This window comes from Bufo gargarizans, chromosome 2 (assembly GCF_014858855.1).
Source record: "Bufo gargarizans isolate SCDJY-AF-19 chromosome 2, ASM1485885v1, whole genome shotgun sequence".
Classification (NCBI taxonomy): domain Eukaryota; kingdom Metazoa; phylum Chordata; class Amphibia; order Anura; family Bufonidae; genus Bufo; species Bufo gargarizans.
This window is the reverse complement of record NC_058081.1, coordinates 44,141,877-44,156,387: the sequence shown is the minus strand read 5'-3', so window position 1 is coordinate 44,156,387 and position 14,511 is coordinate 44,141,877. Positions and strand designations below refer to the sequence as shown.

Sequence of the window (14,511 nt, the reverse complement as noted above, 5' to 3'; positions counted from 1 at the left end):
CGCCTCCATACTAGAATGTACTGTCGGATTTGAGAATTACGTTGAAATCGCAATGCGATTAATATAACTTGAATTAATCGCATTGCAATTTCAACTTAGACCTGGTTTTATTTACTATGGTTGGCTTGGTAGAATTAGCGAAGATGACGAATGTATTCGTCATATTCCTCAAAACGAAGATAACAAAATATTCTCCATCTTCGTTTTAGCTCCATATTCTTCAACTTCGCTAATTCTAATAATCAATCAAATAGGAAAGTTGACTAGAGACAGCTAAGTTTTTAATTCGCTATGCGAGATTATTACTTTACTTTTTTTTAAACAAATAAAATAATTATAATACTTGATAATTATTATAATTATTCTATTTATTTAAAAAAAGCAAAGTAATATTATCGAATAACGTATTTAACACAGCTGTCTCTATAGTCAACTTTCCTATTTGATTGCTAGAATTATCGAAGTTGACGAATATGGAGCTAAAACGAAGATGGAGAATATTTTGTTATCTTCGTTTTGAGGAATATGACGAATACATTCGTCATCTTCGCTAATTCTAGATATCAAACCAATAGGAAAGTTACCTTAAGTTAAAATCGCAATACTCGATTATGTAAATCGCATATTAATCGCGATAAATAGAATAATGACGAATATTCGATTTCGACGAATATGAGACGAATATTCAAGCGGATATTTGTGAATGTCGTCAAAATCGAATATGGCACCTCCCGCTCCTCACTATTGGTGATATCTATACTGTATATAACATTATATTTCTCTCCTTGAAATGTACTGGACCTCTAAGTACTTTGGCCTCACTTCAACTAACTTTTGGACTACAACATTTACCTATGGTTACAGTGGAATCTCTGTCATAGGGAAGTTACTGATGTTCTACAGCTGGTCCTGGGATTACTCAAAGAACTTACCATATTTTTTGCCCTATAAGAGGCACTTTTTTTCCTCCAAAAGTGGGGAAAAAATATCAGTGCGTCTTATGAGGCAAAAACTAATGAGCACTTCCATTATGGAAGCGGTTATTACTACAGGAGGGCAGGGAATGGTGAATGCAGCGCTCCCCAGACTCTGTACTCCTGGTCTGCACACAACGTGAGGACGTCGGCGCTCTGTGATCTCATGCTATGCAGCGTCAGGTCACAGCACAGTGCGTGGCAGAAAGAACAACTAGAGAGATGAATGAAAAGAATGGCGGCATCTGAAGAAGGAGTGGTAAGTTGTTTTATTTATTTTTTCTCTGATTTAAGCATCTGGGTCTGAATGGGGGTCATTCACATTGGGCTCTGATCTGAGGTCTGATTGGGGGAATTATTAATATAGAGGTCTGGTTGGGGGACTTGTTAACATGGGGGGGCCTGTTCCGAGGTCTTATTAAAGGGATTCTGTCATGAGATTTGAGGCCTATAACCTAAACATATGGCCAGGTCCCTACTAATACGCTGAATCCGAAACTGACCTTATTAAATGTGCCTGTGGCTTTATTAGCATATAAAACAGGTTTTTATAACCTGTCATTCACGTACCTAATGTGCCCAAGGGGACGTCTCTTCATGCAGGGTACCCGGCTGCAGCCATCTCCGTCTGGTGCCCAGCTCCGCCTTCCCACTAGAAATCGCCGCCCTCCCTTTCAATAGAGCCGCCTACCTCACCTCAGCGCCGCCTCCCTCACCTCAGTGCCGCCTCCGAAATCGTCCGCTCTCCTCAGCCAGATCCCGTGCGGCTGTGAGAGGATGGCTGCAATAGGGCGGTCAAGGCAGCTTTGAGCGAAGTGCGCCGGCCAGCGCATGCGCACTTCGCTCAACGAGGCCGCTGCCAGGAGTCCGCACGGGCGCATCAGGTTATACCTAGTGCGCACACGCGGGATCTGGCTGAGGAGAGCGGACGATTTCGGAGGCGGCGCTGAGGTGAGGGAGGTGGCGATGAGGTGAGGTAGACGGATCTATTGAAAGGGAGGGCGGCGATTTCTAGTGGGAAGGCGGCGCTGGGCACCAGACGGAGATGGCTGCAGCCGGACACCCTGCGTGAAGAGACGTCCCCTTGGGCACCTTAGTTAGGTGAATGACAGGTTATAAAAACCAGTTTTATATGCTAATAGAGCCACAGGCACATTTAATAGGGTCAGTTTCGGATTCAGCATATTAGTAGGGACCTGGCCATATGTTTAGGTTATAGGCCTCAAATCTCGTGACAGAATCCCTTTAACATTGGGGCTCTGATTGGGGCTCTGAGCTGAGGATTGATTAACATTGGGGATCTGATCTTAGATCTGATTGGGGTCTTTTTAATATTTGGGGTCTGAGCTGAGGTCTGATTGGGGCTCTGAGCTGAAGTCTGGTTAACATTGGAGGTCTGATTGGGGCCCTTAGCTAAGGTCTGGTTTACATTGGGGGTCTGATTGGGGCTCTGAGCTGAGGTCTGATTAACATTGGGGGTCTGATTATGACTCTGAGCTGAGGTCTGGTTAACATTGGAGGTCTGCTTGGTCTGAGATGAGGTTTTATGAAAAATACTTTTTCTCTTATTTTCTTCTTCTACAATGTAGGTGTGTCTAATTGGCAGATGCATCTTATATGGTATTTGGTCAGTTAGGCACTTTACCTAAGATTTGAAAGTGGGGTTCATGAAAGGTCAGGCATGCAGGTAGTGCCAAGTTGACCACAAGCCATCCCTTTCTACCCTGTGCAGGCCCAATTGTGAATCTCAGCCGTCAGACCTAAGTGTCTCATATAAAGTCATGTCACAATTTGACTCTAGAGTGAATTTTATTATTCCCATTGTAGAACTATTTTGCGTACTTTTTCCCAAGACTCCCCACAACAGTCTGGCTGTCTCCACATGGAGAAACCTTATTCCCAAGATCTTCCACAAAGGCCTATCCTGCTCTGCACTAATAAAGGACAAAACCCACAAAGACAACTATCTGTGAATGAGTATATTTTCCTAATATAATTTTGGTTTAGTTTATATCCTTAAGCTGACCATACATTTGAGACAATGTTTTGTTGATCAGTTGTCTGTGGGATCGTTTGAACCATCCCCCCACTAATATGAGACTGAATTGGCTGACCAGGTAGTCAGTTTTAAAAAAAAACGGACTCCCTAGTAATCATGACATAAACATGCAGTTTTGGCCAACAATGGCTGAAGTTTTTCTAGCATGGTCAATTACATTTTCAGCCATCAAGCTAGCTTTTCAAACAACAGTTATCCAAAATCAGCCAACTGTTATCTCATGTGTATGTCGCAAGGAATTTTCATAGGATGGACACAGAGATGAATTCTTCACCTGTGGAGGGCTGTCCCCACAGCTGAAGAAGCCTCTATCTTCCTTATGATTGACAGGGCTGGACATCCTGCAAAGTTCCTTTGCATACTTTTTTTCCCCCCCAGGGAGCATTGCCAGACCAATAAGATTCCCTAAGTCAAGTTGGTGGAGGAACTTCACCAATACCCCTTGGGGCCATGTGAGTATATGATGTCACCAGCCTGGCTGGAGTAGCCACGGTTCCCTCAATTCACTTGTGTTTAAAAGTCTAAAATTCAGAAGGAATTAAATAAAAATGCAATATTACCATCTACGGCTTCTCTGTGTGTTCTACTCCTTAAAGAAGCTAGGTAATAAAATGTGTTAATTAAGCTGCAATCTATAAAGATTGTTCCAGCTAATTACAGAAAAGTACCAATATTCCAAGCATTTAAAAGTAGAAATAAACTATGAAAAGCAAGAGGATCATTTGTTTCCATGACAGATTCTAGTGTTCAAGACCATATATCATTGTACTTGGATTGACTATATATATATATATATGCAGGAGTAAGGAAGCAACACAGAAGAGAAGTCTATTGTCTGAGCACTGTGAACTCTTTGAAACTGTATGGAGCATTGGTCTCCAATGTGTGGCCCTAAAATTGTTGCCAACATACAACCTCAAAGTTTTTCCAGGCGTGGTGGGAGTTGTAGTTTTCCAACAGCTGGAGAGCCAAAGACAGGAAATCTAGAACATCATGTAGAAAAATAGTTCCGATACCTGAGGAGCATTGACTGAATTCAAGGCAAGACAGGAGAAGAACATGTCATCATGAGGCCCCATAGAACAAAATGGAATAAGTGCCAAACTCCTCCTATCAGTATCACCAAGTGAGTACAAGACTTCTCTAACCATTACCTTACTTGGTCTCTCAACATTTAACATCCTTCTCCAAAAGACTTAAGGTGGCCATATACTTTTAATAGCTGGCAACAACTATTCCTAGCAACACCCCCTACCACATGCACGCTCCCTAGTTTCAAAAGGGGAGAGGGTGATAAGCTCCTGCCAGGCGGACACCTGTGGCGGTAGCAGCTTGTAAACTATTGAGAACCAACATTGAGCATGTCCAATCCTTCTTTACTCCAACAGTGGAGGGTCATCAAACTCCCAGACAAGGGCTGACTTTGCTGTTGACCATCTTAAATTTCTCAGTCAAGCTTTAATGCCTCATCTACATCAAGTACCTACTTGCCTCCCACATCTGAGACTGCTAATACAGTGGTGGTGGACCCTCTCAGTTGCTGGGCCCCATAAGGAAATTTTATGATTGATACCACAGATGAGCAAGTTGATTCTAATGAATCAAATTTGTGACAAATTTCCAGAAGTCTGAAACTTTTATGATTTTGAACAAATCACTCAAATTGATGGCCACCATTTCACAGATGAAGAATAAGGATCACATGACCTCGGGCTGTGCCCTAGCTGGGAGGCTTGCCCATAATGCCTTGCAGTTGTCATGGTCTTACCTCCTTGCTGTTCCCTTCGTTTGACATGTGCTGGCGGCCATCTTGGTTTCTGGGTTTTCTTGTAGCCTCCCACCCTGCGGCTCCTCCTTCCCACTGGGAGGAGCTGGATGCCCAGCTCATATATATAGGAGGTCTGTGGCTTCAGTTCCTTGCTTGGTCCTCCTGTGTTCACATGCTTCCAAGACTGCTGCTGCTTCTGGTTCCTGATCCTGGCCTCGTCTGACTACCCCGTTGGTTCCTGATTCCGGCTTCGTCTGACTACCCCGTTGGTTCCTGATTCCGGCTTCGTCTGACTACCCCGTTGGTTCCTGTTCCTGGCTTCGTCTGACTACCCTTCTGGTTCCTGACCTCTGTCTCCGCAAGACCCTGCTTCGGTTTAGCCATCCGTTCGGACTTTGCTTACGGCTTGCTCTTCAATAAAACCTTCTTATTTTCCACTTATCTCTTGTTGTACGTCTGGTTCATGGTTCCATGACATTAGGACCAAGCCATGAATTCTGACGGTACAGGGCCACCCTCGCTACCTACGCTGGTTGCCAGACTTGATCAGCAGGATCACCTGTTGGGTCGGTTCGCTGTGGCGTTGCAAACCCTGCTTGAACGCACGGCTCATTTAGCTTCCGTTGCCGATGGGTCGGTTGTCGCTCCTGGGCCCGCTCCTACTGCCGCTCCGGTTGTTGCGCCAGAGTCTACCCTGACACCTGTTGCTGCGCCTGTGGTGTTTCAGGGTATGACCGGTTCTGCCCCCCTTCCACAGCGCTTTGGGGGAGAGCCAACTCAGTGCCGAGGTTTCCTTAACCAGGTGGGCATTTACTTCGAGTTGCTGCCACATGCCTTTCCTACTGAGAGATCAAGGGTGGGCTTCTTGATCTCGCTGCTCTCGGACAAGGCCTTGGCCTGGGCCAGCCCTTTATGGGAGAACAACAATCCGGTGGTTGCCGAGTTTTCCGGTTTTGTTGCTTCTCTTCAGAAGGTATTCGATGTGCCGGCTCGTGCTGCCTCTGCTGCGAAGCTCCTTATGTCCATCAGACAGGGTTCACGATCCGTAGCTGAATACGCCATTGAGTTTCGTACCCTGGCAGCAGAGGTGGGCTGGAATAATGAGGCTCTGGTCGCTGCTTTCTCTCATGGTCTCTCGGATGCCTTGAAGGATGAGGTTGCAGCTAAGGACCTACCAGTGGAGCTCGAGTCTCTTATTTCTTTCCTGATTTTGATTGACACCAGACTCAGGGAGAGACCTTCCTTTAAGGAGAGCCTGCGGAGGTCTCCTAACAGATTGGCGCCTACGTTTGCTGTCCCACCCGTGCCTCCCTCTCCTCCCACGCCTCCTGGGGATGACTTGTCTGGGGGTGAACCCATGCAGCGGGGGTTTGCTCGCCTGTCTGAGGGGGAGAGGGTACTCCGGAGACGCGAGGGCCGATGCATGTACTGTGGTCTCGGTGGGCATTTTCGGTTGGCATGTCCGAACCGTCCGGGAGAACGCTCGCACCTGAGGTCCTGTCGGGGGCAGATCTTGGGTGGAGTCTCCTCGTCCCCGGTTTCCCGTGTTGACAAACCACTGATCACGGTTGTCCTCTCCTGGGTCGGGGGCTCGGTGACGACCCAGGCGTTGGTGGACTCTGGTGCTGGTGGTTTGTTCATTGATAGAGTGTTCGTTGCCGCCAATTCCATTCCTCTGCAGCCTCGAGGTTCCCCACTGGCTCTTGAGGCGATAGACGGCAGACCCCTTCTGCCGCCACACGTGACTCATGAGACCCTTCCAGTGGGGATAGCCATTGGTGCCGTTCACAGAGAGTCGGTCTGTCTCCAGGTTATTTCGTCTCCACACTACTCGGTGGTCTTGGGGTACCCCTGGCTCCAGAAGCATAATCCGACTTTCGATTGGAGATCGGTCGAGATCCTCTCGTGGTCACCGCAGTGTGGGACTAGTTGCATCCATGGGCCTGTCAAGTTGCTGTGTACTTCCTCGGACTCTCTGTTGCCTCCTGAATACGAAGAGTACCGGGATGTATTCGATAAGGTGCGCGCGGTTGCCCTACCTCCGCACCGCCCATACGATTGTGCCATAGAGTTACAATCCGGTGCCGTTCCTCCTCGTGGCAAAGTCTATCCACTGTCGGTAGCGGAGAATGAGGCCATGGAGGAGTACGTGAGGGAGGCGCTTTCACGCGGACACATTCGCAAATCCTCGTCCCCGGCAGGGGCTGGATTTTTCTTTGTGAAAAAGAAGGGCGGCGAGTTGAGGCCTTGCATCGATTACAGGGGTCTCAATCGCATCACGATCAAGAACGCTTACCCGATACCCTTGATTTCCGAGCTGTTCGATCGCCTCAAAGGGGCCACGGTCTTTACCAAACTCGACCTGAGGGCGGCATATAACCTGGTAAGGATCAAGGCGGGCGATGAGTGGAAGACCGCGTTTAACACCAGGACCGGTCATTATGAATCCTTGGTTATGCCCTTTGGGTTGTGCAATGCGCCCGCAGTCTTCCAGGAATTCATCAACGATGTTTTCCGTGACCTGTTGCAGCAGTGTGTGGTGGTCTATTTGGATGACATCTTGGTATATTCTGCATCCATGGAGGCCCACATTCTGGATGTCAGACGAGTGTTGCAACGCTTACGAGAGAACAAGCTGTTCGGTAAGCTTGAGAAATGCGAATTTCACCGATCCCAGGTAACCTTCTTAGGTTACATCATTTCCGCTGAGGGGTTCTCCATGGATCCTGAGAAGGTTTCGGCTGTCTTACAGTGGCCCCAACCCAGTGGGCTTCGTGCCCTGCAGCGCTTTTTGGGCTTCGCCAATTATTATCGGAAGTTCATCAGGGACTTTTCCATGCTAGCCAAGCCTCTCACGGATCTGACCAGGAAGGGCAGTAATCCTCAGGTCTGGCCGCTCGAGGCCATCCGAGCTTTTGAGGCTCTAAAGTCCGCCTTTGTGTCGGCTCCGATTCTGTCGCATCCCAACCCTGGGTTGCCTTTTGTCCTCGAGGTGGACGCGTCTGAGACGGGAGTAGGCGCCCTCCTGTCTCAGCGTAGAACACCAGAGGGTCCTCTGCTTCCTTGTGGGTTTTACTCCCGGAAACTGTCTTCCGCGGAGTGCAACTATCAGATTGGTGACAGGGAGTTATTGGCCATCGTGCAGGCCCTTAAAGAATGGAGGCACTTGCTCGAGGGCTCGGTGGTTCCGGTTCTCATCCTGACGGACCACAAGAATCTGACCTACCTCTCTGAGGCCAAGAGATTGACACCACGTCAGGCCAGATGGGCTCTGTTCTTGTCACGTTTTAATTACGTGGTCTCCTACCTACCCGGCTCCAAGAACATCAGAGCGGATGCCTTATCACGGCAGTACTCCGAGCTGTCCGGGGAGGAGTCGATTCCGACTACGGTCATACCCCCGAATCAGATCCTGGCCGCTATTCGCACCAGCCTGACTTCTCCTCTGGGTGAGCAGATTTTGGCGGCTCAATCTGGTGCTCCCTCTGGGAGACCCAACGGCAGATGTTTTGTGCCTGAGGAGTTGCGCACTCGGTTGTTGCGAACCTACCATAACTCCAAGGCCGCGGGGCACCCTGGAAAGAATCAGCTGTCCTGGGCGGTTTCACGTCTGTTCTGGTGGCCTTCTCTACGTTCCGACATCGCCGCATATGTAGCGGCATGCTCCGTTTGTGCCCAGAGTAAGTCCCCTCGGCACCTTCCGTTGGGCCTTTTGCAACCCATAGCCACCGGGGAGCGTCCATGGTCACACCTGGGGATGGATTTCATTGTGGACCTCCCTGCATCCCGAGGCCATACGGTCATTCTCATGATTGTGGATCGGTTTTCCAAAATGTGCCACTGTGTTCCTCTCAAGAAGTTACCCTCTGCACAAGAGTTGGCCTCAATTTTTGCCAGGGAGGTCTTCCGGTTGCACGGTTTGCCCAAGGAGATTGTGTCGGATCGGGGGAGTCAGTTTGTGTCCAGGTTCTGGCGCGCCTTTTGCTCCCAGTTGGGGATTCATCTCTCTTTCTCCTCGGCCTACCACCCTCAGTCCAATGGGGCCGCAGAACGATCCAATCAGGCCTTGGAGCAATTCCTTCGTTGCTATGTCTCCGATCACCAAGACAATTGGGTTGACCTCCTGCCTTGGGCTGAGTTTGCCAGGAACACGGCGGTGAACTCTTCCTCTGGGACGTCTCCCTTCATGGCCAATTATGGGTTCCAACCTGCCGTGTTACCGGAGGTATTCTCTCCCCAGGATATTCCGGCTGTGGAGGATCACCTTTCCGTCCTACGTGCTTCTTGGGTACAGATCCAGAGGTCCCTTGAGGTCTCTGCGCAGCGCCAGAAACTCCAGGCTGATCGCAGACGAGCGCCCGCTCCTTCCTACCAGGTCGGAGACCGCGTATGGTTGTCCACCCGCAACCTCAACCTTCGAGTGCCCACTCCCAAGCTGGCGCCTCGCTTTGTTGGTCCCTTCCGAGTGCTTCGCAGGGTAAACCCGGTAGCCTATGCCCTTGCGCTTCCTCCTGGCATGCGGATCTCCAACGTGTTTCATGTCTCCCTGTTGAAGCCACTGGTGTGTAATCGTTTCACTTCCTCGATTCCTCGGCCTCGTCCGGTCCAAGTGGGCAATCGTGAGGAGTATGAGGTGAGCAATATCCTGGACTCACGCCTGGTCCGCGGCCGGGTGCAGTTTTTGGTCCATTGGCGTGGTTATGGTCCAGAGGAGCGTTCCTGGGTTCCCTCCGCAGATGTCCATGCTCCTGCTTTGCTCCGAGCCTTCCACGCACGCTTCCCTCAGAAACCGTTCCTTACTCCGCGGAGGAGGGGCCCTTGAGGGGGAGGTACTGTCATGGTCTTACCTCCTTGCTGTTCCCTTCGTTTGACATGTGCTGGCGGCCATCTTGGTTTCTGGGTTTTCTTGTAGCCTCCCACCCTGCGGCTCCTCCTTCCCACTGGGAGGAGCTGGATGCCCAGCTCATATATATAGGAGGTCTGTGGCTTCAGTTCCTTGCTTGGTCCTCCTGTGTTCACATGCTTCCAAGACTGCTGCTGCTTCTGGTTCCTGATCCTGGCCTCGTCTGACTACCCCGTTGGTTCCTGATTCCGGCTTCGTCTGACTACCCCGTTGGTTCCTGATTCCGGCTTCGTCTGACTACCCCGTTGGTTCCTGTTCCTGGCTTCGTCTGACTACCCTTCTGGTTCCTGACCTCTGTCTCCGCAAGACCCTGCTTCGGTTTAGCCATCCGTTCGGACTTTGCTTACGGCTTGCTCTTCAATAAAACCTTCTTATTTTCCACTTATCTCTTGTTGTACGTCTGGTTCATGGTTCCATGACAGCAGTCAGCTTCAGCCAATCAGGAGGGACTATAATGACACATGACAAAGGCACTTCATAAGATCCCAACCAGTAAATATATGTGTTCATGGGTTATACATTGTCACATTACAGTATATAACCGACTCCAAGTAAAATGAAGAGAACCCAACAGGACCCAACCATGGTTTACCAGATTTCGAATGTCTCAGCACCCAGACCCCATGACAACTTCTTATATACCTCTCTGTCACACATGTTGATTTACATAGTTTTGTGCCCTAGGAGATAAAGGGCAAATATAGGATAGGTCATTCATATGAGTTTGGTGTAGGTCCGAGACCTATCACCGACACCGATCAGCTGTTATCTACAACTGCAGTTCCAGAAAGCTGTGCACGGGTCCCAAACACAATAATTCCATACATTGTGCAGTGGATGTTCTCAGGTATTGCAGATGATACTTCTATTCAAGTGGGTGGTAGCTGAGCTGCGGAGCCAAGAATGGCTGACAGCTGATTTGCATGCTGCTGGGTGTCATACCTCCACCAATCTCATCTGGATGACCTATCCTATGGAGAGCTGATCAGTATGTTAGCCCCAGAAAATCCTTTTCTTTCTTACATATTTTAGGTTTTCTGAAACTGGGTCATAAAAGTCACATAAGTGGGGGTCCAGCAACTGATTGACAATCCATTATATGAACTTGACCTGGCCTACCATTGTTCCTTAAGAAGACTGACGGCTGTAATAGGCAATGAAGACTGGGAGCTACCTATAAGGCTACTTTCACACTGACAGCAGCATGGTCCGGCAGGTAGTTCTGGTGGGTGAACAGCCTACCAGATACATGCTACCTCATGTCCACAATGCTGGCGGAATCACATTCACTATAATAAAACTACAACATGCTGAGTTTTTTGTCCGGCCGCCTCTCGGTATGTTTGCTGTGCTGCGGCTGGACCTCCAGGCCGCCTCCATTATAGTGACTTCCAACAGCAGGGTGGACTTGCAGTCTGCTGGAAAAGGCTACTGCAAGAGTGAAAGTAGCCTAAGACTTTATACGCCAGCTATTGGTCTCCTCAAGGAGAAAAGGAGCTGAATCAAAGGCTTCTCACCCTGCTAGGTACTGATGAGGAGCAAAAATCCTGAAACAGCTGTCTATAGGTGGATGTGCCTTCCTTTTGGAGGACTTTCTAGCTTAAAGGGGTTCTCTAGGAATTAAGAAAATGAAAATACTTAAATATTATTTTATAATATATTCACAAATACTTTTCATTACTTAGAATGGCTTGTTTTGTCTGGGGAGCAATCATAAGGATAAATAAATGCCCGCCTTCCTATCAGTACACACAAAACCTGTCCTAATCACACAGGAGGACAAGTTACTTCACCACAATTAGCCATAGTGCTGCCTCATCCTCCTCTCTGCTTGTCAGGGATTATGATCCTGAATATAGTTGACTCTCTGTGGGAATGGAAATGATGAGGAGACATGAAGTACAGAGAGGAGGGTGAGGAGTGGCTAATGAGAAGCAGCACTTGTTTACAGTCTCCATTGCCACAGTCTGTCCTGTCCGTCCTCTCTGTACTTCATGTCTCCTCATGAACTAAATTCCCCAGAGATTCAGCTACAGTTCTTATCATCTGTATTTAGGATCATAATCCCTGACAAGTAAAGAGGAGGAGGAGGAGACAGCTCTTTACCTCAGTTTTGTAAAGTAACTTGTCCTCATGTGTGATCAGGACAGGTTTTGTGTGAACTAATGGGACAGCGACCATTTTGTTTCCCCTGATGATTGCTCCCCAGACAAAACGAGACATTATAAATAATGAAAGGTATTTGTGAATATATTTATAATAAACTAATATTTAAGTAGTTTCATTTTCTAAAATCTCTAGTCATGTTTCAAGTTAACTGCCTAGAGGTAGCTTTACAGAAATATTTTTCTTTGTACTAAAAGAGAGTTAATTTGCAGACCTCAATATCTGTTAAGGTTCTAATTTATCCAAGCTCATGGTATTTCAGTAGTAATAAGTCAGAGACTTTCTTGAAGATGTTTGCTAGTCATCCGAGAAACCAGCTTGAACTGAGGTGGAAGGATAGTGTCTACCACTTACAATGCTGCTCTAACACCTCTCCTGAGGTAGTTTAAACATAGCTTCAGTCATGTAAATGCAATCAACACCTTACCTCCATGACTGAAGCACGAGTCACCAGTATTTGAGGACAGAGAATTCTCGAACAAACCATTTTTAACTGAGAAAGAGAGTCGGGTGCCTAGTGAAACACCTTCAAGAAAAAACATACTGGTGTGCAGACCTCAATGTTCAGGTGGCCTCCATCTTCCACCTTTCCAGTGAAACTACAGACCAAACTTCAGCTGACCTTTATGATCCCCATCAAGTACTTCACACTTCATAGTATGGTCACAAAGAGTATAACCCACCTATAGTGGTCTATAAACTTCCTGGCTTGACTTGTTAGCGATCAATTAATTAAGCAATTGGCACATGGAAACCCCCTTTAAATATATGAGCAATGGTGTAAAAATATGGCATTATAATGGTATATATAACTGGATACAAAGTTAATAAACAGCATTAAGTCGTGAACACAATGCTATCTACAATACCACATTTATACCGATCTAGCAGACATGAGTTGAATTTACAGTTCATCACACTTTATTATGTAATTTATCTGATCTTTCCATAGGACGTCTATAAACTATTGCCCACTACTAGATCCTAACACAAAGAGTTAACACAGTGCACACAAGAACCAGCTAGAGAACAATCTAAGCTCTGCTATACAAGTACACTTATAGGTAGTGCAGCACACAGCTCAGGATAGCATGCAGAGATAGACACACACAGTGTGTAAAAACCCACAGACAAGCATGCATCTTCCCCACACAATCCCCGGGTCACACCGGTGGGCTGCTGCCAATGTCTTACACCATCAAGCATCTGCTGCTGATAACACACTATGCCGATATGTGCATTATTAACCCCTCATTGGGCATATACCTACATATACAGTAGCTACATAAACATGTACTACATATACCTACATGTACATGTGAGGAGGAAGCCGAGCACGTGTCTATGGAACCACCTTATATACGTGGTGAAAACTAGTTTCCTGCAGGGCACACATACACACAAGGCCGTCGGTCTACACTGCCCTGTACAGTGCTCGGCTGACCACATGGTATCTCATATCTATCTGTCTATCTATATCTTATATCTATTATCTATCATCTATCTATCTCTTATATCTATCTATCTATCTATCTATCTATTATCTATCTATCTATCTATCTATCTATCTATCTATCTATCTATCTACTATTTATCTATCTATCTATCTATTATCTATCTATTATCTATCTATCTATCTATCTACTATTTATCTATCTATCTATCTATCTATCTATCTATCTATCCCCTATCTCTTGTTGTATCTATGTGTGCCACATGCATTTCCCCGTACCCCCGTGCACACACGCACGCACACACACACTAGCGCACATGTGCTGACACGGGGACATATGTACACTGTAAATACAGACACACACCTCCCTGTCCAGGCTCTTTTGTCAATGTCAGAAGCAGCCTCTCTCTCCCCCTCCTCCTCTTCCTAAAGGCCAGCATCAGCAGCACAGAGCTCCCAGAGCAGCGCTCTGGACTTACCTGAGCCATCCTGGCCTGTAACATCAGCAGCAGGAAGATCATGCTGAAGAGGTGCATGCCTAGGGGTACAAGGGGGCTCCTCACACCTCTACACAGACCCCCAGGGCTGAGCCTGCCCACCACCACTACTGACACCCTCCACATCCGCCTCTTCCCGGCACCCTCCCTCTCTCCTTCCTCCTGTCTCTGTTTTCTGTCCCTTCCTCTTTTCCTCTCTCCCTCTCTCCCTCCCTCCCCTTTATTCTCTCTCTCCACCCTTGATTCCTCAGTCTTCTTTTCCCTCCCTGGATCCCTTTCTTCTCCTCTATCTCTATATTCCTCCTGTATATTCCCCGAGTCCTCTGAGCCCCCCACCCCGTGTGGTCCTGTATCTCCTGGTTATCCCCTGTCCACCCAGTTATATCCTCTCCATCCTTGCCCTATCTCTCTCCTTTCCTTCCGCCTTCTCTTCTCATTTCCTCTCCTCTTCCTCCCTTCCCGGGATATTATCCCCTCGCTCTAATCCCTAGACATTGCCCTCTCACTTTGTCTCCTGGCGCTCCGGCTTGTCATGTAGCGCTGCCCCTTCCCACTATTTTAGTCTTCTTTCTCTGCCTCCCCCTCCCTGCACTCATGTCCCTCCTTTTCTGTCTCTCTGCTCTCTTCTCCCCCCTTCTTTTAATCTTCTCTTTCACTTCTGCCTCCTCTAATCTCCATCCCCAGACCCGTC

The 14,511-nt window shown here is 47.8% G+C and overlaps 1 protein-coding gene across 1 annotated transcript in view; it reads right to left on the bottom strand.

Moving 5' to 3' along the window:
* The window catches only part of OLFM2 (olfactomedin 2), a 341,534-nt gene extending 327,587 nt beyond the window's left edge, over positions 1-13,947 (bottom strand). The window contains exon 1 of the mRNA XM_044278867.1: positions 13,803-13,947. Within this exon, the coding sequence (XP_044134802.1) occupies positions 13,803-13,946 (144 nt within the window). The 5' untranslated portion in view covers position 13,947. The remainder of the gene's footprint in view (positions 1-13,802) is intronic.
* Between the last annotated feature and the right edge of the window lie 564 nt (positions 13,948-14,511).